Here is a 27,101-nt window from a genome sequence, read left to right on the forward strand (position 1 = left end):
TACGACCGCAAAATTTGAAAAATTTTTCGTCGTATATTGCTATCACGTTGGCGTCGGCGTCGTCGTCCGTCGTCCGAATACTTTTAGTTTTCGCACTCTAACTTTAGTAAAAGTGAATGGAAATCTATGAAATTTTAACACAAGGTTTATGACCACAAAAGGAAGGTTGGTATTGATTTTGGGAGTTTTGGTCCCAACATTTTAGGAATTAGGGGCCAAAAAGGGCCCAAATAAGCATTTTCTTGGTTTTCGCACTATAACTTTAGTTTAAGTTAATAGAAATCTATGAAATTTTGACACAAGGTTTATGACCACAAAAGAACGGTTGGGATTGATTTTGGGAGTTTTGGTTTCAACAGTTTAGGAATTAGGGGCCAAAAAAGGGCCCAAATAAGCATTATTCTTGGTTTTTGCACAATAACTTTAGTTTAAGTAAATAGAAATCAATGAAATTTAAACACAATGTTAATGACTACAAAAGGAAGGTTGGTAATGATTTTGGGAGTTTAGGTCCCAACAGTTTAGGAATTAGGGGCCAAAAAGGGACCCAAATAAGCATTTTTCTTGGTTTTCGCACCATAACGTTAGTATAAGTAAATAGAAATCTATGAAATTTAAACACAAGGTTTATGACCATAAAAGGAAGGTTGTTATTGATTTTGGGAGTTTTGGTCCCAACAGAATAAGGGGCCCAAAGGGTCCAAAATTAAACTTTGTTTGATTTCATCAAAATTGAATAATTGGGGTTCTTTGATATGCCGAATCTAACTGTCATGACTGTGTATGTAGATTCTTAACTTTTGGTCCCGTTTTCAAATTGGTCTACATTAAGGTCCAAAGGGTCCAAAATTAAACTTAGTTTGATTTTGACAAAAAATGAATCAGTTAGGTTCTTTGATATGCTGAATCTAAAAATGTACTTAGATTCTTGATTATTGGCCCAGTTTTCAAGTTGGTCCAAATCAGGGTCCAAAATTAAACTTTGTTTGATTTCATCAAAAATTGAATAAATGGGGTTCTTTGATATACCAAATCTAACTGTGTATGTAGATTCTTCATTTTTGGTCCTGTTTTCAAATTGGTCTACACTAAAGTCCAAAGGGTCCAAAATTAAACTTAGTCTGATTTTAACAAAAATTGAAATCTTGGGGTTCTTTGATATGCTGAATCCAAAAATGTACTTAGATTTTTTATTATGGGCCCAGTTTTCAAGTTGGTCCAAATCAGGATCTAAAATTATTATATTAAGTATTGTGCAATAGCAAGTCTTTTCAATTGCACAGTATTGCGCAATGGCAAGAAATATTTAATTGCACAATATTGTGAAATAGCAATTTTTTTTTTAATTAGAGTTATCTTTCTTTGTCCAGAATAGTAAGCAAGAAATATCTAATTGCAAAATATTGTGCAATAGCAAGATTTTTTTTAATTGGAGTTATCTTTCTTTGTCCAGAATCAACTTAAATCTTTGTTATATACAATATACAATGTATATTCACTTTTTGGAAAATGACGCAGTCATTGGAAAATGACGCAGTCATTGTTCCATAACTGCCGACCTGATTTCTCTGCCTACCGCGCTTGGTTTCGTATTTACTAATTTCAATACAAACTGGAATGTGCTTGTGTTATCATTATGCATGAGCATTGTGTAGTAATCAGCCAGGAACCAGTTTACAAACTAACTGGTTTCTGTTTGTATTCCACTACATTCGAACAAAGTGTTGTAGTTTGACAGGAACCAGTCCAGAATTTTGTAAACTACAAAACGTAATCGGTTATTATCATTCCGTTTTGGTGTTTCATACCGACTTATATGGTTTGAATAAGCTTAAGACCCTTCAAACATTAATGTGATATGCATATTAAAGACTGTTTTACAAAAGGATGAAACTGTTTTGCTTTAAAAGTCGTACTATAGTGATATATGTTATGTACGGATTTCCACTCTCACCGGTTAATTTCTTCTTTTACACGTGCTTTTGAAACTTCCTGTTTAAACATCGCAAGTTTTAAAATTGTTTTTTGAGTGAATTAAACTTATTTTAACAATCACGAAGCGTTCGGGAATCATTTCAAGCAGTTTCTTCTTCTCTTTGATGATGGAAAATAGGTTTTCTCAAGAAAATACCGCAAACGATCGCAGAGGAATTGAAACGTACAAGTCAAGTCGGCACCTGGTTAAATTGGCATCTAGTCAAATCGGCACCTATTTGACGTCAATTCGGCTTCCAATAATATTTATTATAATATTTTCTATTCAATTAATTAATAACTGTTACCAAGTACATAGTGAATATTAGGTAAACAACGAAACCAAAGTGAATATGTTGTTGTGTATAAAAGTAAACAACGAAGCTATTGTTTTAACCATTAGACAATTATTAAAATTAAATGGAAAACTATGAGTCCCTTTCAATAAATCAAACTTTCATGCCAAATAATTAGCAAATTTAAGGTGGGTTTTTTTTCAGTAATGTTTAAACAGCATTAAACAAACAATCCTGTAAAAGACTCAACTGGTTAAATAATGCATAAAAATATCCAATATCTCATGTATTAGTCCAAATAATAATGACGTCTGACAAGGCTATTTTATTTTTTTCTGGGACGCCTTCCTAAGACGCTCGTAGGAAGGCTTCCTAAGAAGGCGTCCCAGAAAAAAATTAACATAGCCTTGTGGTCATAGGAAGGTGTCCCAGAATAAAATTTAAAAAGCCTTGCCAGACGTAATAATTATTTGGACTACTCATATATATCATTAAAAATACACCAAAAAATTCATGTAGTTGAGAAAAATAAATACATACAAAATGTACATGAACATCCAAAAAAGTGAATGTTAGTATTAACTCTTTTTGTCGAGCCTTCGACTTTAGTCGAAAAAGCGAGACTAAGCGATCCTACATTCCGTCGTCGTCGGCGTCGTCGGCGGCGTCAACAAATATTCACTCTGTGGTTAAAGTTTTTGAAATTTTAATAACTTTCTTAAACTATACTGAATTTCTACCAAACTTGGACAGAAGCTTGTTTATGATCATAAGAAAGTATCCAGAAGTAAATTTTGTAAAAATAAAATTCCATTTTTTCCGTATTTTACTTATAAATGGACTTAGTTTTTCTGCGAGGAAACATTACATTCACTCTGTGGTTAAAGTTTTTAAAATTTTAATAACTTTCATAAACTATCCTTGATATGTACCAAACTAGGACAGAAGCTTGTTTATGATCATAAGATAGTAACAAGAAGAAAATGTTGTGAAAATAAATTTCCACTTTTCCGTATTTTACTTATAAATGGACTTAGTTTTTCTGCGAGGAAACATTACATTCACTCTGTGGTTAAAGTTTTTAAAATTTTAATAACTTTCATACACTATCAAGGATTTGTACCAAACTTGGACAGAAGCTTGTTTATGATCATAAGATAGTATCAAGAAGAAAATTTTGTAAAAATAAATTTCCACTTTTCCGTATTTTACTTATAAATGGACTTAGTTAGTTTTTTTGCCAGAAACAAAACATTCACTCTGTGGTTTAAGTTTTTAAAATTTTTATAATGTTCTTAAACTATCATGGATTTTTACCAAACTTAGACAAAAGCTTATTTCTGATCATAAGATATTATTCAGAAGTAAATTTTGTAAAAAAAAAAATCACTTTTTCCGTATTTTACTTATAAATGGACTTAGTTTTTCTTCCAGTTAACATTACATACAGTCTGCAGTTAAAGTTTATAAAACATTTATTAGATTCATAAATTATCCTGGATTTTTTTTACCAAACTTGGAAGTTTCTTTCAATCAAAAGACAGTATCGTGAGGGAAATTTTTATTGATGTTTGTTCCATAACTGCCGACCTGAACTTCATTACATTGCTCTGCCTACCGCGCTTGGTTTCGTATTTCCTATTTTCCAAACAAACTGGAATCTGCTTGTGTTATCATTATGCATCATTGTGTAGTATTAAACCAGCCAGGACCCAGTTTACACTGGTTTTTGCTTGTAGATGTGTAGAAATATCAGGGAAAGATCAAAAACTACTGGTGGTATCAGTGTATTTACCTTCAACAGGAGGGCGAAACAGTACAGATGAGTTCTTGGACACCATTGACCAACTGAATGAGATCATCACTAAATACCAAGACACACATGAAATTATAATTGGAGGAGACCTCAATGAAGATCTGGGAAATGATGAAAGGCAAAACAAACGGAAAAAGTATTTACAACAACTAATCGAAGACTACAGGCTAGGCTATGAGAATACTGGGAAGACCTTTATTAAGACAAATGGCCAAGAATGTTCCGAACTTGACTACTTCCTGTATAAGTCCAGACATATGGAGATGGCAGAAAAAGAGGTCCTGAAAGATGTCATAAGTAACCACTCCGACCATTATCCTATTAAATGTGAAGTTAAGATAGGGATTCCAAAAAGAGGTACAAATCAAAACAGCAAACGTCAGCAACTTCAACCAACTATAAAATGGGACAAAGTAGACCAAGATCTATACTTGGCAATTATCAACAGGCAGGTGGACACGATGGCAGAAAGCCCAGCCGAGACAGCAGATGATGCCGAACTCCTAATCAGTAAGATGCACCAAATGCTAACAAACGCAGCAAATGAGAGCTCATCTAATAAATCCAAGTACAAGGCAAAACCAAAACTGAAAGTATGGACACCAATCATCAAAAGTAGCTTGAAAGAGATGAGAAAATGCTATGATATATGGAGTAGAAATGGGAAACCCACCAACCCAGATGACAAGTCTTATCAAGACAGAGTCAACAGCAGAAAGGAATTTAAAAAGCAGGTGAAAGTTGAGCAGGCTAGAGAGCGTGACAGAGAAAAACAAGAGATACTGGAGGCAAGAACAAGAGACAGTAAGCTGTATCACAAACTAGTAAAAGGCAACAGGAATAGAAACAGAACTGGTATAATGGACCTACATGTAAATGATAATCTTTACTCTGGTGACCAAGTAATCGAAGGCTTTACTGAACACTTTGGAAATCTAGCATCAGCAGAAAAATCATCCCAGCTGAAGGACCAACACTATCACGAACTGGTTGAATATGAAATCAAATTAATCAACGACATGGTAAAAAGCAAGGAAACTCCCCTGGCAACCCAGACAGAGCTTAAGAAGGCCATAAAGACCCTAAATAGAGGTAAATCTGCAGACATATATGGCATCACTGTTGAGCACCTCATCTATGCAGGACAAAAGCTAGAACAACTACTTTTAAGGCTCATCAATCTGGTATTTAAACATGGCTGTGTCCCAGACATACTTAAGAAAGGACTTCTTACACCTGTCTTCAAAAACAAGGGAGACCCATGTCATGTTGCCAACTACAGAGGTATAACAGTACTGCCAGTCGTTAACAAGATAATAGAGGCAATAATCAGGGATAGAATACAACCAAGAGTCCTTAAAGATCAAAATCCAACCCAACGAGGTTTCACAGCAAAATCATCGCCACTGAACGCAGGTCTGGTTGTGGAAGAAGTCTATCGAGAGAGTGTAGACAGTAACCAAGAATTTGAGCTGGTTTTACTAGATGCAAAGTCTGCATTTGACGTAGTGGTACACAGTCACCTCATGCGACGACTATTTCATTGCGGTATCGACGACACTCTCTGGAGGATAATACAGAGTATGCACTGGCAATCAACTAGTGCCATCAAATGGGAAGGAATGATTGCTGACGAGTTCCCAGTGAGCCAAGGTGTGCGCCAAGGAGGAATCCTCAGCACTGACTTATACAAGGTATATGTTAACCCTCTACTGAATAGATTACAACAATCAGGCCTTGGATGCAAAATTGGCAATGTCCTATGCAATACTACAGCATGTGCAGACGACATAGCATTATTGGGAAAAAGACCACCTGATATGCAGGTACAAATAAATATATCAGCCGACTACGCAGGAATGGAAGGCTATAAGCTCCAACCCCAGAAGAGTGTGGCAATACACATCAAACCTAAGCCAACCAAGAGCAATTGTGAACCAGAACACTACCAGTTAGGAGAAGATCCAATGCCAAACGTCACAAAATCAACACATCTTGGTATAATAAGGACAACATCAATGAGACAAAACATTGAGTCCAATGTTGAAGAAAATGTCAAGAAAGCAAGAAGAAGTGCCTATGCCTTGTTCGGAAGTGGATTCCATGGAGAAAACGGATTAGATCCTGAAAGCTTAATTCATCTATACAAGACTTACATATCACCAGTACTACTCTACGGGATGGAGCTTCTGACACCAAAATCAGCACACTTGGAAACCCTAGAAAAGTTCCAGAAAAAGATGCTCAAACAAATTCTCTCAGTCCCTATGAGTACTCCTGATCCAGCAGTGTACATCCTAACCGGCATCCTACCAGTCGAGGCACAAATCCATACCAAAATGATGACATTCTTTAGTAACATATGTCAGCAATCAGACAATAGTGTTGAAAAACAGCTTGGTAAAAGACAACTAGATGTAAAATCCTCAGGAAGCCACAGCTGGTATATTGAAGTACAGAGGGTCATGTTCAAATACAACCTCGGCAGAGCCATTGATATGCTGAATAATGCAGATGTGACTAAAACCACTGTCAATCAAATAAAAAGACAAATTGCTAACCACTGGGTCAACGAAATATCAGTTATTGCCAACCTGTATCAAGGGCTAAAATACCTTCAAACAGACAACTTCGTGGCAGGCAAAATCCACAGCATACTGAAGATTAAAAGATACACCAACAAAGACCGTTTTAGAATTCCAATCAAACTAAAACTCCTCACTGGAACCTACTCACTGCAGCCCCTGAGATATAAAATCTACAAAGAAGGAAACCAGGAAATATGCAACGCATGCAGCCAGGAAGTAGAAACGGTTGAACATCTATTGATCAAATGTAAAGCTTGGGATAAGATCAGAAGACCTGTAATTAAAGAGATAGAGAACATATTAACAAGCAACAGCAAAATAGAGTGGGAATCTCTTAATGAAGGGACCAAAATACAGATATTGATGGACATAACCATGGTGCAACGACAACTTCGTCTGAACAGTGAAGAAGTCTCAAAGATAGAACACCAAGCAAAACGTCTCATATACCTTATACACAGCGCCAGATGTAAACTTCTACTTCAACCATAGCTGATTGGAAGATGCTTTGATCAGGGATTATGGTAGGGTTGGGTCTGGGTGTGTAGGGCAGCCAATTCCAAATAAGTCGAGCTCACTGTATAACATGTTAATTTCAAACGCTTCGGAATTCATGGGTGTAATTAGACCATATTTACAATGAACATTATGCAGAATGCTGCAACAAATACGTAATATGGGTGTGCCGGTGCCAATATAGATGTGAGATAAAATCTTTTACCTTTTAAAGACAAGCTTTTAGAACTATATTAATAAACATATGACAATTGCTGTTACATTACAGTGCGTGCCTAGATCGTAAACGTCGCACAAAGTGCTAATATATAGATGCAACGAAATCTTAAAAATCTTGTTCTATATTTTATGATGTGAAATTGTCTATTTATATGCGTGGATTAAGTTTTTAGGCAATATGAACATTTTAATCAATTTTAAGTATATGAAAAGGAAAGAAAGTGATTTTCTTTTAGCTTTTAGATCTTCTTATCATATCACGAAAGGCGAATTATTTTACATTTTACTGCTGCAAATCTATTATTCTTTTTATTAGTGCGAACTTGAGTGTAGCAACTTATTTTACAACATTGTCTTTTAAGAATGAACTATTTTACTACATTGTCTCTTAAGAATGAACTACTTTACTACGTAAACATATATAATCCCATTGTATATATGTCCGGTAACTAGCCTAACAATTTTAAACGCAACTAAGAATACATACAACAAGATATATGTGAAACTACAAAAGTGATCCTGTATATAGCGGTGGAGGATGGAATTATTCAAATTATAGTGTAAATATATTCCTACTTGTATGGTGGTGGGTTTTGTTTTACATGCCTTAACGGTGTGGTTGTCCTACAAAGGATGTGAAGATTTGGAAGAAGAAGAAGAAGAAGAAGCTTGTATTCCACTACACTCGAACAAAGTGTTGTAGTTTGACGGGAACCAGTTTTAGAATTTGTAAACTACAAAACGTAATCGGTTATTGTTCATTCCGTTTTGGTGTTTCATACCGACTTATATGGTTTGAATAAGCTTAAGACCATTCAAACATTAATGTGATAGGTATATTAAAGATTGTTTTACAAAAGGATTGAACTGTTTTACTTTCAAAGTCGTACTATAGGGATATCTGTCATATACGGATTTCCACTCTCACCGGTTAATTTCTTCTTTTACACGTGCTTTGGAAACTTCCTGTTTAATCGCAAGTTTTAAAATTGTTTTTGAGTGAATTAAACTTATTTTAACAATCATGAAGCGTTCCAGAATCATTTTAAAGCAGTTTCTTCTTCTCTTTGATGATGGAAAATAGGTTTTCTCAAGAAAATACCGCAAACGATCGCAGAGGAATTGAAACGTACAAGTCAAGTCGGCACCTGGTTAAATTTGCATCTAGTCAAATCGGCACCTATTCGACGTCAATTCGGCATCCAATAATATTTGATATAATATTTTCTATTCAATTAATTAATTACTGTTACCAAGTACATAGTGAATATGTTGTTGTGTATTTTGGTAAACCACGAAACGAAAGTGGATATGTAGTGTATAAAGGTAAACAACGAAGCCCTTACCAAAGCTGTTGTTTTAACAATTAGACAATTTGTGTAATTGTAAAAACAAGTCAATTATTGAAATAAAATGGAAAACTACGAGTCCCTTTCAATAAATCAAACTTTCATGCCAAATAATTAGCAAATTTAAGGTGTTTGTTTTTCAGTAAAGTTTAAACAGCATTAAACCAACAATCCTGTAAAATGCTCAACTGGTTAAAATAATGCAGAAAAATACACAATATCTCATGTATTAGTCCAAATAATTATGACGTCTGGCAAGGCTATTTTATTATTTTTCTGGGACGCCTTCCTACGACGTTCAGGTGCCAATTTAACTAGGTGCCAGTTTGACTAGAATTCTTTGATAAATGTTTGAAACTATCTGAGTTTCATTAGACCTTTGATAGCAGTAACAAAAAGATTATTTACTTAATATTTTGTGGGAGAAGGGGGTTCAGACTGTGTGGCATCAGGTCAGTTTGTGCCCAATACATTTTCGCACCCTACACGTTCGCACATTCACACTCTACTCATTCACGCCCAATTTTAATTCAAATTCAAGTTGAATAATTGGATAATTATGGTTGTTGTTTTAAATTGCTTTGGTGTAAATACTGAATGTATTTATAGCTTGGTATGAGTAAAACATTGAAGATTTTAAAGGAAAAAACACAAAAGATAATTGTTTTTAACAGCTTGGTCCCATTGATCTGAAACAACGAAACAATAAAACATAGAAACCAAAATATAGCAATCCACTAATATAACCAAAACATGATAAAATTTATTCAACACGCAGAAACAAACATAGTCAGAATCTCACTTCATTTTGAAACAAGTCAATGAAACAAGTTATAGCAATACACTAACCAAAACATGATTAAGAGTTATTCAACGCAAAATAAAACGTTGACAAAATACCACTTTATTTAGAAAGGATTATTATTATTTTTAGCAATACCTTATCCAAAACATAATTAAGATTTATTCAACACAAAAAAAAAATTGCTGTCTCACTTTATTTTGAGACAATGACAACAATTATACTTTGAGAAAACACTTGCTTACATAGTTATTAAACACAAAACCAATTAAGATTGGGTGCGAACATGTAGGGTGTGAAAGTGAAAGGGGTGAAAATGAGTGGGCGCAAACGTGAATGGAAGCGAACGGACTCAGATTCAGACTATGTACCAGTGAGAAATATACAAGCCTTTCTACGGTATTTATTTGTACAATTCAGCTAGTCTTGACCTATTCATTTGTCTTAAAAAACCAGCCAGTTGTCACCTTCACTTCACACACACACACATATACGAATATCAATTATATGCTTACGATACATGTTGCATTGTTAAACTAATTACGGTATGTGAAAATCAAGACTTGCATAAAAACTATCCCAATATTAGAGACAGTGGCGTCATTTTTCTTCAGAGCTTTCAGCTCTTTGATTACTACCAACTGATAAATTAAAATAATCTTTACCATTCAGTGATAACAAGCAGTTTTTTTACATCTTATTTCCTTATCTTATCTAAAATGTTTTTAGATAATGTATGTTGGACATTTGCCAGACATGACTATGATGTCATTTTCTATTTTTATTTGCCAATAACTTTATGTAAATAACTTCATTGGAAATTTGCCAATATAAAATGTTGCTGATGAAGTTTTTTTTATTGTTTTATACAATAAACAATGTATATTCACTTTTACTACCAACCAATCTTTACCATTCAGTGATAACAAGCACTTTATTTTACATTTTAATATTTTATGATGTATTTAAAAGAGTAGTTATTGTTGCAAACTCCATTAGAAATTTGAATTGATATCAGTTTTGGAAAAAGGGAAACGGGGATGTGAAAAAGGGGGGGGGGGGTTAAATTTTTCTCATTTCAGATTTCATAAATAAAAAGAAAATTTCTTCAAACATTTTTTTGAGAGGATTAATATTCAACAGCATAGTGAATTGCTAAAAGGCAAAAACAAACTTTTAAGTTCATTAGACCACATTCATTCTGTGTCAGAAACCTATGCTGTGTCAACTATTTAATTTTAGATTTAAAAAGTTTGAAGAAGAAATCTTTAATTGTAAAATTTGTAAAATCTTGACATTTGTTTTGTGTAAAAAAAACCCATGTAATGTCAAAAATTTGATCACAATCCAAATTCAGAGCTGTATCACGCTAGAATGTTTTGTCCATACTTGCCCCAACTGTTCAGGGTTCGACCTCTGCGGTCGTATAAAGCTGCGCCCTGCGGAGCACCTGGTTATATATGGGAAGAACTTTAATATTACCTTGATATTTCAGGCTAGACTCATTGCTCTTTACCACGAGACAAAACAGTACACAGAAGCACTTGCTTTAGGTAGGTTATTACTTAGAAAACATAAATATTTAATTCTAAAAGATGGAAAAAAAACAAATGAAAAATTGAAAACTGAATTAAACATATGCTTGGTAATAGATGGATTGTTGCTTCACATTTACAGTTCCAAATTAAATTTTAAGAAATTTTCTTATAGCCAGACAGCCTTGATGGTCTTGTGATGGCCCGCTAGCCTCAAGTGAGGGAGGTTTTGTGTTCAAACACCACTTCAATCATACCAAAGACTTGAAATTTGTATTTGCTACTTCTTCACTTAGCACAAGATATATAGGAGTAGAACTAAACTCATCAACTCAGAGCCAGAATAATGTGTGGGTATGGTGAAATGTCTTCCTGCAGACTGTTACCTTGTGAACTAGCACATTAAAAATTTGGTTACCTTGTTCAGCATGTCACTCTAATACAAGGCAGGGTTTATTTTCATATTATATCATGTCCTTGTCCTGAACATGCATTCAATTTGACATTCATACATGTACAAAAATGTAGTTGCCAGAGATTATTTTGTGGGAAAAGTTTCATGAGTTGAGTTATTGTCTCATGCTTAGTTGATTGATGCCCCAATAGTATAGTACAGCAGATGGAGAGCAGGCGGCTGCCAACAGTTTTCATGCAATTACTTGTATCCCTTCAACCAATTCTTATCAAATTTTAGTGTGTCGCTTCTGATGTCAAAATTTACGTCAAGTTTGAAATATAAATGAATGGTAATTGAAAAAAAAAGTATACAGCATCAATTTTGTTATTTTGAATATCTGATAAAACACCTTATAATGATAATATTCATCATAAAACTTATTTTAATAGTTCTCATGAAAACACTTGTTTAAATGTTTCATACCTAATGTCCATCAATTCTACATATATATCAGAAAAATTAAGTAAAATGTGTTTTTGATAGAATTTTTAATATTTAGATTTATTACTTTAGGTTCATCATTACTACGAGAATTAAAGAAGTTAGATGATAAAGCATTACTTGTAGAAGTTCAACTGCTGGAAAGTCGTGTTTATCATTCACTTAGCAATCTCCCTAAAGCAAGGTAAATATAAATTCATCAATATCATTCACATTTATAGCATTAGTTGTGAGAGAGTCCTTTCTTTAAACTTAACATAGTTGGTACTATTAAGTAGCAATGAAAGGGATTTTTTCATATACTGAACTAAAGTAGGTATAAATTTAATAAACATTGTAGTTGTGAGAAATGCTAGAAAGTCTGTTACATAACTTGATTGTCTCTTTGAAATCAATGCCTGTTTTAAGAACTGGCTATAAGAGCTGCTGAAATTAGGTAAAGCATTGAAGGGATTTTCTAATTTGATTTTAATGGCATTTTGTTTTCCACTTAGTTTTCTGATATAAAGATCTTTTATTATTATGACAGCAGGTTTATGTAGCTCTTTGATTTCAATTTATTCAAATGAATATTTGTTATGTTACAGGGCAGCCTTGACATCAGCTAGGACTACTGCCAACAGCATATACTGTCCACCAAAACTTCAAGCTGCTTTAGATATGCAGTCAGGTGTGTATCAATTTACATTAATAGAATGTTCCAGGAAACTATAATATGGTCCCTTTTTCCAAATTAGAATTTAATGGCAGGTTGGGAAAAGTAAATTGTGTAAGCAACTGATCCAACAGTTTTCAATCTAGATACCTAAAACTTCACAGGAAGATTTCAAATGTCTTGAAGTTTTGCTCATGCTCTTTTGAAATTGTTCAAGGATTTTTGTCTCATTCTCCAAACTTGGGAAATAAGTCTTTTTTTCATCAAATTTATGAAAGAAGGTGCAAGTAACCAACTCTCTCCAAAGTTTCTATCCAGATTTATGACACATCACAGGTAGAAGTCTATATCATTTACCTTTATTGAAATTTCAGTTTTATTATGTGAAATTGGCACAAAATCTTTTATTTAGAGAATTTTTACCATGCAGAATTGCTACAGTTTTATAAATGATGAAAAGTTACATAATAAAAATTGATATGATAATTTCCTGATGTTATAGTGTACTGTGAAGTCAGAGTTTATTTCCTGATGGTATAGTGTACTGTGAAGTCAGAGTTTATTTCCTGATGGTATAGTGTACTGTGAAGTCAGAGTTTATTTCCTGATGGTATAGTGTACTGTGAAGTCAGAGTTTATTTCCTGATGGTATAGTGTACTGTGAAGTCAGAGTTTATTTCCTGATGGTATAGTGTACTGTGAAGTCAGAGTTTATTTCCTGATGGTATAGTGTACTGTGAAGTCAGAGTTTATTTCCTGATGGTGTAGTGTACTGTGAAGTCAGAGTTTATTTCCTGATGGTGTAGTGTACTGTGAAGTCAGAGTTTATTTCCTGATGGTGTAGTGTACTGTGAAGTCAGAGTTTATTTCCTGATGGTGTAGTGTACTGTGAAGTCAGAGTTTATTTCCTGATGGTGTAGTGTACTGTGAAGTCAGAGTTTATTTCCTGATGGTGTAGTGTACTGTGAAGTCAGAGTTTATTTCCTGATGGTATAGTGTACTGTGAAGTCAGAGTTTATTTCCTGTTGGTATAGTGTACTGTGAAGTCAGAGTTTATTTCCTGATGGTGTAGTGTACTGTGAAGTCAGAGTTTATTTCCTGATGGTATAGTGTACTGTGAAGTCAGAGTTTATTTCCTGATGGTGTAGTGTACTGTGAAGTCAGAGTTTATTTCCTGATGGTGTAGTGTACTGTGAAGTCAGAGTTTATTTCCTGATGGTGTAGTGTACTGTGAAGTCAGAGTTCATTTCCTGATGGTGTAGTGTACTGTGAAGTCAGAGTTCATTTCCTGATGGTGTAGTGTACTGTGAAGTCAGAGTTCATTTCCTGATGGTGTAGTGTACTGTGAAGTCAAGAGTTTATTTCCTGATGGTATAGTGTACTGTGAAGTCAGAGTTTATTTCCTGATGGTGTAGTGTACTGTGAAGTCAGAGTTTATTTCCTGATGGTATAGTGTACTGATGGTGTAGTGTACTGTGAAGTCAGAGTTCATTTCCTGATGGTGTAGTGTACTGTGAAGTCAGAGTTCATTTCCTGATGGTGTAGTGTACTGTGAAGTCAGAGTTCATTTCCTGATGGTGTAGTGTACTGTGAAGTCAGAGTTTATTTCCTGATGGTGTAGTGTACTGTGAAGTCAGAGTTTATTTCCTGATGGTGTAGTGTACTGTGAAGTCAGAGTTTATTTCCTGATGGTGTAGTGTACTGTGAAGTCAGAGTTTATTTCCTGATGGTGTAGTGTACTGTGAAGTCAGAGTTTATTTCCTGATGGTGTAGTGTACTGTGAAGTCAGAGTTTATTTCCTGATGGTGTAGTGTACTGTGAAGTCAGAGTTTATTTCCTGATGGTGTAGTGTACTGTGAAGTCAGAGTTTATTTCCTGATGGTGTAGTGTACTGTGAAGTCAGAGTTTATTTCCTGATGGTGTAGTGTACTGTGAAGTCAGAGTTTATTTCCTGATGGTATAGTGTACTGTGAAGTCAGAGTTTATTTCCTGATGGTGTAGTGTACTGTGAAGTCAGAGTTTATTTCCTGATGGTATAGTGTACTGTGAAGTCAGAGTTTATTTCCTGATGGTGTAGTGTACTGTGAAGTCAGAGTTTATTTCCTGATGGTGTAGTGTACTGTGAAGTCAGAGTTTATTTCCTGATGGTGTAGTGTACTGTGAAGTCAGAGTTCATTTCCTGATGGTGTAGTGTACTGTGAAGTCAGAGTTCATTTCCTGATGGTGTAGTGTACTGTGAAGTCAGAGTTTATTTCCTGATGGTGTAGTGTACTGTGAAGTCAAGAGTTTATTTCCTGATGGTATAGTGTACTGTGAAGTCAGAGTTTATTTCCTGATGGTGTAGTGTACTGTGAAGTCAGAGTTTATTTCCTGATGGTATAGTGTACTGATGGTGTAGTGTACTGTGAAGTCAGAGTTCATTTCCTGATGGTGTAGTGTACTGTGAAGTCAGAGTTTATTTCCTGATGGTGTAGTGTACTGTGAAGTCAGAGTTCATTTCCTGATGGTGTAGTGTACTGTGAAGTCAGAGTTCATTTCCTGATGGTGTAGTGTACTGTGAAGTCAGAGTTTATTTCCTGATGGTGTAGTGTACTGTGAAGTCAGAGTTTATTTCCTGATGGTGTAGTGTACTGTGAAGTCAGAGTTTATTTCCTGATGTTATAGTGTACTGTGAAGTCAGAGTTTATTGTCTTTTATTTTTCAGGTGTTCTTCATGCAGCTGATGAGAAAGATTTCAAAACTGCTTACTCCTATTTCTATGAGGCATTTGAAGGATATGATTCTATTGATAGTCCTAAAGCAATCACAGCTCTCAAATACATGTTGATGTCCAAAATTATGTTAAATACGTAAGTTACTGCTCTCAAATGCATGTTGATGTCCAAAATTATGTTAAACACGCAACTGCTCTCACATACATGTTGATGTCCAAAATTATGTGAAACACGCAAGTTACTGCTCTCACATACATGTTGATGTCCAAAATTATGTTAAACACGCAAGTTACTGCTCTCACATACATGTTGATGTCCAAAATTATGTGAAACACGCAAGTTACTGCTCTCACATACATGTTGATGTCCAAAATTATGTTAAACAAGCAAGTTACTGCTCTCACATACATGTTGATGTCCAAAATTATGTTAAACACGCAAGTTACTGCTCTCACATACATGTTGATGTCCAAAATTATGTTAAACACGCAAGTTACTGCTCTCACATACATGTTGATGTCCAAAATTATGTTAAACACGCAAGTTACTGCTCTCACATACATGTTGATGTCCAAAATTATGTTAAACACGCAAGTTACTGCCCTCACATACATGTTGATGTCCAAAATTATGTTAAACACGGAAGTTACTGCTCTCAAATACATGTTGATGTCCAAAATTATGTAAAATACGTAAGTTACAGCACTCAAATACATGCTGTGTCTGAAATTAATACCCTTCTTTTTCATATAAATTTAAATGCTTAAAGGCTTTTTCAAATAAAGTTCACAGGGAACTTTTGAATTAACCATTATGTATATTACCTTATTTATGCAGTTATATGTACTATATAACAATTGTATTGTACAATTTTGGTGAAAATGTATCTTGCCCAAAAAGTCTTATTATGTTTCATAAGGTAAAGGTAACATAATATTGAACAGTCATATTGCAGTCTTTTAAAAATTGATACAATGTTGCCTGAAATTTATAATGCTGTGATTAACTTTTTCACAGAACTTCAAAAGGTCTAATATTTTTGAATGGCACAAATGAATAAATCATGTTGATCATGGCATTAGGGCAATACCATTTCTCAATACATAAAAATAAGCTTATTTACCAATTATTTACTGTGAATTTAATACTTTCAGATCTGATGAAGTCCAAGCTATTGTTAGTGGTAAACTAGCTTTGAAATACAGTGGCCCTGCTGTTGAAGCCATGAAAAGTATAGCTCAAGCTAGCCATAAGAGGTCTCTTGCTGAATTTCAAAAGGTACTTAGTGTGAATAAAACTGATTAATGGTAAATATTTATACAACAGAAACCCAACTATAAAGGTTTCACCAGTTGTATAAACATTGAATTGATTTATATCAGAATATTAAAAAACAGCAGTTCAAGATATAATTTAAGATGAAATTTATAGATATTGCATATTAAGAATAACCACTGGACATTAAGCAACTAAAAAATAAATTAATCATTAGAATATTTGTGATAGTATGTCATCCTATACCAAGTCAAACAGTATCCATATATCATGTTCTTATAATTTAACAAACTGTTAGACTGGCATGATTTTCTAGGGTAATATTTCCATAACAGGAAAACAAAGGATATGGGGTATCCATCCATGAGACAAAATCAGTACATGCTCTGAAAGAAACACACAAAAGCAAAGGAACAGGGCTGTTATTGCTGTTCTTGAAGTCACAATTAGGCCTTGAACATTGATCATTTAGAAGAAGCAATAGGTGATTGATATTTTTTGAATGAATCACTCTACACAAAGTATGCTAATGATGTATTCTGAAAACATTAGCATTTCAAAATATTATTTATAGATCTCAGATATTGAGTGTTGTTTTATTTACTGAGATTTGTAACTTTTGTAGACACTTGCAAGCTTTAAATCTCAGTTAGAAGATGACCCAATTGTAAACGCCCACCTGAAGACATTATATGATAACTTACTGGAGCAGAATTTGTGTAGAATCATAGAACCTTTCTCAAGGGTCCAGGTAATATATATACAAATATATAGCTTGTTTCTAGGGTTTTGAGCATCACAAACTATGTTAATAACAGACTAACATTGTCAATAACGACAGAATTTTACAACAATTTTAAAAGTTATATATTATGATCATGACCTGCACTGGTTTATTTTGAGGAAGACAGCTGTCTTCAGTAAAACATATTTGATTAAATATAAATACACTTATATGTGAATATTCAATCAAAGGACCAAAATGACTTTTCATTATAAACATTCAGAATAGTTTTTGTCTGAGTTGCAGGAAATGTCAGTCCAACTTATAGTATTAAAGGTGAATGTTGAGCAGGTAGAGAAAAGTTACCTGTTCCGGTAATGGTTTCCTCTTACTATTTAAGTCAGGGCCATTAAACTTTATAGAATATTTTTATGCCCCATTTATGGGCATTATGTTTTCTTGTCTGTGTATTCGTTTGTCCTTTTGTTTGTCCATTCGTCCCGCTCTCAGGTTTAATAAAGTTTTTGGTCAAAGTAGTTTTTGATTAAGTTGAAGTCCAATAAACTTGAAACTTAGTACACATGTTCCCTATGATATGACCTTTCTAATTTTATGCCAAATTATAGATTTTCCCACATTTTCACGGTCCATTACACATAGAAAATGATAGGGCGGATGAGGCATTCTTGTACTTGGGACACATTCTTGTTATGTTTATTATTGATATGAATTTAACTTTGTATACCATGATAGACACTTCCAGACAGTTAAGAAAATCTAATGACAATATTAACTAGAAATGACTACTTTTTAGGTACAACATGTAGCTAACCTGATCAAATTACCTATGGTAAGTCAAGTATTACAACTTATTATTACAGTTTTACAGGTAAAAACTTGTTCATTTTCAATTTATAGAGGTTCAAAACACACAAAATGTAATCGACGATTTTGTTTATGCATGATTTTAGATGACAACGCTTAAATTCACTATGTTTGTTTGAAACTATATTTTATACCAAATATAAAGTGATATATGAATGAAAGATGATATGAAAAAGTTAGCAACCCCAGGACATAAAGACATCTACATGATCTAGAGATTAACACATTGTTAGTAATCTTATGATTTATTTTCAGGACACAGTTGAGAAAAAATTATCACAAATGATTCTAGACAAAAAATTCCATGGTGAGTACAAAACATCTTAATCGCTATAAACTATGGTGAGTACAAAACATCTAAATGGCTATAAACTATGGTGAGTACAAAACATCTAAATGGCTATAAACTATGGTGAGTACAAAACATCTAAATGGCTATAAACTATATCATACGGATAGAGATGGAATGAAATATCTATTTAGTCAACAATTTGATTGATGGCCTAAATATAGGGATAACTATAAATTCTAAAATTTGTGTGATGTGTTTATTATTGAGAAATTTGCGACAGGGCAGGTTTTTCACAGATGAAAACTCACATTTTGTACACAGCATAATCTAAAATCCCAAATAATTGATATAGTATTTGTGTCTGCTGTTTACTATCTGAGTAATTACCTGCTTATATTTCTGAACAGTGTCATGTTACTAAAAATTATAAGCAATGATAAGTTAAAAAGAACCTCATTATTTTAATGAAAATTTCACTAGTTGGATAAGTTAATCTACAAAAGCAATTTTCAGTGAAAATTCATTTAAAAAGTATGCAAAATAGTAAATGATTATTTGTTGCTTTTTTTTTTTAGGTATACTGGACCAAGGAGCTGGTGTTTTGATTGTATTTGATGAAACTCCAGTGGACAAGACCTATGAGAACTCACTTGATACCATTCAAAACATGGGCAAAGTAGTGGATGCTCTATATAATAAAGCCAAGAAGCTGACATAATTATTTAATGTTAAAATGGGAAGGGAGGGTATACTGACATTTTTGTTATTAAATTTATCGTCATGTGAATTATTGTGCATTTGATATTTTGCCATATCTGCATATCTTCTTATAAGTAATTAAGAATTCTAAGCAAAGCCTCTTCTGACTGCAATAACAATTCTTTCCACATTAAAGAACACACATATTTTAAAGATATACTAGAACACACCCTTGATATCGCTGGTCTGTGACTGAATTTAAAAATATAACTATGCGTAAGCCTTATTTTAGTGTTGGTATTGTCATCTGATAAAGTCATGCCGATTATAAGATGCACAGTTTTCTCTGCTTTCAAAATCTTTCTGTTTGAACCCGTTGACCTGGAACGTATCAATTATTGGTAAGTCCAGATTTTTAGTATTCCTATTGTCATCTTAAAAAGTCATACTGATTAAATACTACAATCGGAAACAATGTGATAATGATTAAAATCAACCCTATAATTATGACTTGAATAATCCTGAAATACACGGTTTGGTGGTGAGCCTGTCAGATGTCGAACATACAGAGAAGGTAATCGGTAACAACTGAATATACTTTTGGTATCGGTATCGGTCCAGGACACGGCTTATAAAACTCAGATCTGACATTAAAGGTTGCCAAATTGTCCAGGACAAGTGAAAGTCATTCTTGGGTAAGTATAAAAGAGGGGTGAAAAATACCAGAGGGACAGTCAAACTAATAGATAAAAAATAAACGGAGAATGCCATGGCTAACATTGAAAAAGGTATACAAATAATATTAATAGTACACAAGCCACAACATTAAAACTAAAGACTAAGCAACATGAATCCCACCAAAAACTGAGGGTGATCTCAGGTGCTTGGGAAGGGTAAGCATATCCTGCTCCACATGTGGCACCTGTCATGTTGCCATGATATTACAAACCCAGTAAATATTCTAATTTATAATTATAGGAAGGGAGGACATCCATATTGGTTTTGTGGTTATCTGAAAGGTCAAGATTATATTTACTTAAAGTATACTAAAATATACACAGAAGTATGAAAAGTTGTTTCAAAAAACCTAAACCAAATACTTCATATTGGATTGCTAGCTCACTTAGAAATATTGTTAGTCACATATGTCAGAAAAATAATCTGAAAGTAAGCAGAAACAAATAGACCATCAGCTTTTCTTCTTTATACTTGATGCCTGGTATTAATTGTTCTTGTCCTTGATATGCATTAACTATTTGCCATCAGAATCTTGTAATTAGTCCCATAGTAGTCCAAATGAAACCACAAAAGTTGTCAGTTAAATGTGATCACACTAGACCAAATGCAGAGGAAAATTGTTAATCTACAATTCTTTTTGTGATAAACTTTAATTTGCTAAAGAGCTCTTTGGAAATTTGCAATCCAAAGTGTAAATCTATTTTTTTGGGTGAAAATAAGGAATTTGTTAAAATCTGAAAGTTGGAAAGCTTTGATAATTGCTGAATAATCTTATAAAAAGTTGACAGAATTGTAAACTGAATTGTCAATTTGTATTTTTCATTGAAGTAATAAATAAGACCCTTCAAATACTTAAAATATTGTCTCATAGAAATTGGGTTACTTCAGGCCGGAGTAAGATTATGCTTGGATGATGAAATGATGATCCTTCAACCTTCCACATAATTTTTGTGTGTCAACTAGATTTTCCATATGGCTGAACTACCTCAATGCTGTTTAAAATACTACCCTTTGACAGTAGCACTTGAAAAGCGACAACATAAGTTGGATTGTATTCCCCCCAAGCTTTTTACCTATTCAGGATTAAATTTGCTTTGTACTAGACAACCAGTTGGATTCTTAGCAGAGAAGCAGTAAATAACTATACTATTGTATTCGATTGGAAGTCTTTTTTTAAGTCTTTGCTGCTATGTCTCTTCTTTAAAACTAAAGCTAAGACTGAGGTAAATGCAGGAAAAGCTGGTTTGCTGTCAATTCGACAGCCTCTTGTTATATTTTATATTTTCATCAGCAGAATTTTGTGTTGATGGCATTTCTTTGACAGTTTATTTAATGCATTAACAACTATTTTAGAGGTGATCTAGAACTTGACATAAAGACACGTGTCTTTTCTTTAAAAGACCGAAGGTTGATCTCTATAGATGTCTTTCTGTGTTTGTCTAGCTTGAGACGAAAGTCGGAGTATGCGAGACAATGGATTACTATCCTACGGCAGAGGCGTTGACTATTTGTGTAAAGCTTTATATTTCAGAAGATAGATGACCTGTTCAGCTATGTTTGAGAATTGAATAATTGTAAGGTGTAGATGTTTAAAAGTATCTGTGTTTTTGTATGTTTTTCAATTACTATAAGCAATATGTCGACTATATTTGGTGTACATGTCCAGAGGCGGATTTAGGGGGGGCCCGGGCCCCCCCTTTTTGGGAAAAAATTTGGTTGCTTATATAGGGATTCACTGAACCGTGACTGGAGCGGGACCCCACTTATGAATATTTCTGGATCCGCAACTGATGTCTGTCTGACAGGATTTACTTAGTTGTTATGGATCCTTGAAAATGTTAAGTTTATGTGATACTTTATATTTAAAACCTTTATCTTTAAGATTTTCAACATAAAATGAAGGGTCCGTAGAGCAGGCGAGACATTCCAGCATGTACCTTGTTTGTTTTATTCAAATTGGTTGCTGTCTAATCGACTGAACATCCGACAGCTCACTATTTGTATTCACATAGGATATCACTTTTCAATTAATGCAACTAGTTTCTACACAGGAAAAAATGCAACACATATTTTTTTTACATTTCATATGAAAAACGTTTTCCTTATGCGGTTCTCAACATAACGTTTCATGTTTCTGAACATACAAAAAGCATATGTTTTTAGCTCACCTGGCCCAAAGGCTCATCACTTGGCGTCCAACGTCCGTAAACTTTTACAAAAATCTTCTCCTCTGAAACTACTGAGCCAAATTTAACCAAACTTGGCCACAATCATCATTAGGGTATCTAGTTTAAAAAATGTGTCCAATGACCCAGATATAAACCAAGCAAGAAACTACTGGGTCAAATTTAACCAAACTTAGCAACAATCATAATTAGGGTATTTAGTTTTAAAATGTGTGGGGTGACCCAGCCAACCAACCAAGAGGCTCATAACTCTGAAACCAAAGCATTTAGAGCAAATCTTATAAGGGTTAAATTGTCGATCAAGTCAATATCTATCTGCCCTGAAATTATCAGATGAATTGGACAACAGGTTGATCGGTTGCTGTCATATTTGATATGTGCGTGACATTTAACTAAGTTTGTAAGTGTTGAGATATATTTTATTTGATATGCGGTATCTATCCATGATATGTGCAGTTGTTTCCATCGGCTTATTCGATAATATTAAGCATTTTATGGTATACATACTGACATCAAAGATCAGATTGAGGGGTTGAGAATGCAGAAAGTTATAGCATAATTGAGTTTCGTAAATCGTACTAAAACGTGATATATAAGTTGAGGAGAGGGTAACCTAATTGTCTTCGTGTTGATTTTATTGACCTTTGCCAAAGTATTGTGTCAAAATAATAGACTTGGCGAAAATTTTGCATAATGCCAGAATAAATTGAAGGTTATAGTTAGAGTGAAAATCAACATTGCAACTTTATTGGCGCATGCGGTATGTCTTCATGTCTTCAATCTATCTGCAACTGATAGCTCACATTTAGGATTCTTGTACACAACTTTTGTTTGAAAACAATCATATACGCAATGCAATGTGCTCTTTGGAAATAACAATACAGATAGTGAAACTGGTAAATAAAATGATGTCGACTGAATTAGTAGGTTCAGCGAATTATGCCAGAGAAGTTTGACAATCAAATCGTTTTGTTTTTTTTATAATTAAAGTTTGTGAAGTTTTCTTGTTTTTTTTATTGAAAATTCATGTGCGTTTCAATTGTGTCAAAGACATCCATGTGGTAATATAATGCAAAGTTCATTTCAATAATATTTTTCATTTATATAATACGGTCTTTCAGTCAATACATTTTCCGGAAATTGTAATGAAATACTGTCCATTTTTGCTATTTGCTCTAAACGCTCCTCACTGGTCCCTGTTGATAAGTGAAACTAAGAAATGTACAAGTTGGTTAGAATTATTCTTGATTAACTAGACGGATTTTCTGAGACATATCTGTGCAAAACGAGACAATTTCCTTATATATGATCATATATATAATCCGGTTTTATATTTGGCATAAAAAGTAAAAATTGACAAGTAATGGGAATTTTATGTTTAAGAACATCAACAATGACATTTAACGAAGCTTGTATGTATGACATACAATAACTAACAACATTTTATTCATTTAGCTCATCATAGGGTCAACATATGCATAGAAAAATATGGACGCGATATTATCTCCAAAATGAGCATTTTCTACATTGAGTTGAATAATCTTACATCGTTTTCAGTAGGAAATTTAAACCAGATTAAAGTAAATTATAAATGTCGGAATATGTCTTTGGTAAATCCTTTTGACGTTAACGACGTCATATAACAGATAACAGCCAAACGGACTACGCTGAAAGGGGAGATAACTCAACGCTACATCACAAGCACCATAGTCTGTTGAAGGTTTAATGATCAACGATCAAATGTCATTTGTTTGTCGTTAACTTCTTTAATAAGCACAAAATCTTTTAAAGCTCTAGGCATGGGTAAACATTCTAAATTTTGAACTATTTTATATCCTAGACTTTTACGTATACATTTACGACAAAGCTGTTGAAGTGAGGTAGCTGTCTGCATCTTTTTACGAAGCCATTGTACCACATCCTCTTGGTCAGTTACCAACCGCGATGGAATATAGTTCGTGTAAATATGGACTCTTGCTGTAAAGTCAACATAACCGAATGTCGCAAGTAGTCTACATATTTCAAAATGGCCCTTTTCTGCTGCTATTTGAAACAGAGACTTGTAAACTCCATTGGAGAAATACTTTCCTGGTTGTTCAAGATCACAGTTATGCTTTATCATGAGCCGAATCACTTCAATTTTATTTGTTGCAACACCGTCAAAAGCAGCCGTTTCTCCTTGATGATTATATATATCATGACGACTTCCGGCTGCTAAAAGCAAGTCGACAACATCAGTATAATTCCTTTTTATCGCGATGTGTAGCGCTGTATCTCCTGTTTTAAACTCTCGTCTGTTCAAGTCACATTTAGCTTTGATCATTCGTGAAACAACGTCTTTATGATTGTAACAAACGGCCTCCATTAAGGGGGTTCTTCCCCAGTAATTCTGAACATCTATTAAACTCCCAGCAGATATCAAAATGTCTATAATTTCTGCACACCCGTTTCTTGATGCGTAATGCAACGCCATATCGCTATTTCTATCCGTAATGTTCAAGTTACAGCATGCCCTGATTAAGCGCAGGACTGCATCAGTCTTGTTATTCCTTACAGCCTTCATCAATGGGGTTTTGGAGGTGATATCTTGGGTGTTAACGTCAACACCACGTCGAATAAGCACGTCAAGAATCTGGCAGTAGCCATCGTCTGCAGCGTAATGACAAGGGGAATTACTGAACGTGTCTTTGGCATCAAGCTTGGCCCCGCCTGCAATAAGCAGCAACATACACGCCATTTTGTGTCGTAAAACTGCAAAATGTAGTGCTGTTCTACGGAGAGTTCCTGTTGTTTGGTTGACATTGCATTTGGATTCAATCAAATACTGCAACATATAAGTATATCCTCTATAGGACGCTAGGTGTATTGGGTAAAGATCTGCATGGTTCTTTTTCCTTACCTCAACAAATTTTGCATTCAAGTCTATTTTGTGTTGAGCTACCAGCCGCTTTAAAACCGTTAATTCGTTGTTTAGAACCGCGTCGTAGAACTCTATACCTGCCATTTGCACACGTAGCAACATTGAAATGTTATGTTAGTTTTTTGTTATCTATAATTTTCAACAAAACACTGTAAAAGCATCCTTTTCAAAGAACGAAAATGTCCGTTTATTCTCACTTCTGTGTATTTCAAAATGGCGTCTAAAATATAATGTTTTGTCGATGACGCACACTGCAATATTATAATTTATAATAAAACCATCACGCTTTACAGCAACTCATCGATCGTAGAAAATCAATCGGAAAAGGGGAGAAGACCTAGTCACGTCAGCTTCAGCAGCGGTTCCATCGAGTTTATACTATTGATTATCTGTCATCATACAGTTTGCAGTATAACCATGCTTACTTGGGAAAAACCAAAATTATTTATCACAAAAAAGGAAAAATAATATTAACACAAAATATTAGCAAATTGAGATAAAAGTTCTGATTATAATTATGTTGTTGTTAACTGTCTCATTGGCGTAAATATACCCTTATTCTATAAACTTAATTATAATCATTAACAAATAAAACCGAGAAGAGCACTGTAGAGAAACTAACTATGCCATGTATGCTGAACGATAATCATGTAAATAACTGAAAAATAATTAAAAGAAATATAGCATGAAATAATTTGAAAAAAATAGATATTTATTTTTACTTGGATTTCAAATAATATATATGTTGGACGGTTGAGGGGTCAAGTTCGATATTGACGATTTCAGACCTCATTTCACTCTTGCCGTTCAAGAGTTATGGCCCTTCATCGTTTGATACATATACGTATTATATGTCTCTTGTTATAAATCTGACTATAAAAAGCCTATTGTTAAATTTTTGTTTGTTAAATTATTTATTTTCAATTTCATTTATATAAAAACGGTTCAGAAAATGTATTATGCATCAAAGGTTGAAATGACTACACATAAGATGTTTGTTTGACAAGTATTTAGGCTTTTGTACATTTAGAAATTATTTGATAATCTGTGATAACATTCATATTTATTCTACACATTTAAAAAAAAAATAACATTCCAATGTGTTTTAGTTAGAGAAGTAAAAGAAACTTTATACTAAACTTCTTTGTGAGAGTGAAGTGTGACGTAAACGAAAGGAGTAGGTCATTATGTCACCCTGACGGAGGTCGGGTGACATATTGTTATTGTTCGATTCTTTTTATGGCACCCTCAACGGATGTTGGGGTGACATATTGTTATTCTACGTTTCTTTTTTTTCTTATTATGGCACCCTAAACGGAGTTTGGGTGACATATTGTTATTCTACGTTTCTTTTTTTCTTATTATTTTTCTTCCACTTTTTTTGTCCAGCTTATATCTTGGAATTGGATGAACCAAATGTTATGGAACTATACCATAATGTTAACCAGCATGTGCAGATTTGCAATCGGGGTATGGCATTTTCAAGATGGCCACCGTTACCATGGAAACAGAACAAATGTGAAAAATAAAATTTTTGTTTTTGGTGAATAATTTGAGTATGCATGAACATAGAATCATCTAATTTTTATATATTATTAGTGTCCACTATATACAAGTTTTATGGGATTTTGAGAAGCTTTGGAACTACTATATTGCCATGGAAACTAAATACATTTAGCATTAAACCCTATGGGAAAACCTTAAAATAGCATATACTCCGTTAACAAGGAAGGTCAAACTCAATGAAACTACATGTATATGTAACATGGCATGTTTCAAAGTGGCACCTGTCTTTGGAATTTTGGAATTAGTAACCGTTACCATGGAAACAGCAAAAATTTCAAAAGTTTCAAATTGCTCCAAACTGTATGAAATTTAACAACAATGTTGATAAACATTTGTAGATACGCTTTTTGACTTTGGAATTTTCAAAATGGCTGCCGCTCACCTGGCAATAGGGGAAGGGTGCCATCCGTTTTTGCTAGCAATTACAAATCTAGTTATTTTTATTTTTCTTCCA

At 33.9% G+C, this 27,101-nt stretch overlaps 2 protein-coding genes across 2 annotated transcripts in view; one reads left to right on the forward strand and one right to left on the reverse strand.

Moving 5' to 3' along the window:
* The window catches only part of LOC139513844 (26S proteasome non-ATPase regulatory subunit 11-like), a 26,506-nt gene extending 7,181 nt beyond the window's left edge, over positions 1–19,325 (forward strand). The window contains exons 5-13 of the mRNA XM_071302695.1: positions 11,056–11,113; positions 12,066–12,177; positions 12,581–12,663; positions 15,353–15,497; positions 16,517–16,640; positions 17,263–17,388; positions 18,176–18,211; positions 18,502–18,553; positions 19,114–19,325. Coding sequence (XP_071158796.1) covers positions 11,056–11,113; positions 12,066–12,177; positions 12,581–12,663; positions 15,353–15,497; positions 16,517–16,640; positions 17,263–17,388; positions 18,176–18,211; positions 18,502–18,553; positions 19,114–19,256 — 879 coding nt within the window. The 3' untranslated portion in view covers positions 19,257–19,325. The remainder of the gene's footprint in view (positions 1–11,055; positions 11,114–12,065; positions 12,178–12,580; positions 12,664–15,352; positions 15,498–16,516; positions 16,641–17,262; positions 17,389–18,175; positions 18,212–18,501; positions 18,554–19,113) is intronic.
* Positions 19,326–23,514: 4,189 nt separating this feature from the next.
* LOC139513847 (ankyrin repeat and death domain-containing protein 1A-like) lies at positions 23,515–25,898 on the reverse strand. Its single transcript, XM_071302701.1, has one exon. The coding sequence runs from the start codon at positions 25,181–25,183 to the stop codon at positions 23,891–23,893; it is 1,293 nt and encodes a 430-aa protein (XP_071158802.1). The 5' UTR covers positions 25,184–25,898; the 3' UTR covers positions 23,515–23,890.
* Positions 25,899–27,101: the final 1,203 nt, after the last annotated feature.

This window comes from Mytilus edulis, chromosome 2 (genome assembly GCF_963676685.1).
Source record: "Mytilus edulis chromosome 2, xbMytEdul2.2, whole genome shotgun sequence".
In the NCBI taxonomy this organism is placed as follows: Eukaryota; Metazoa; Mollusca; class Bivalvia; order Mytilida; family Mytilidae; genus Mytilus; species Mytilus edulis.

Excerpts from the sequence above, each read along its gene's own strand:
- LOC139513847 (XM_071302701.1), bottom strand. The coding sequence starts at position 25,183 with ATGTTGCTACGTGTGCAAATGGCAGGTATAGAGTTCTACGACGCGGTT.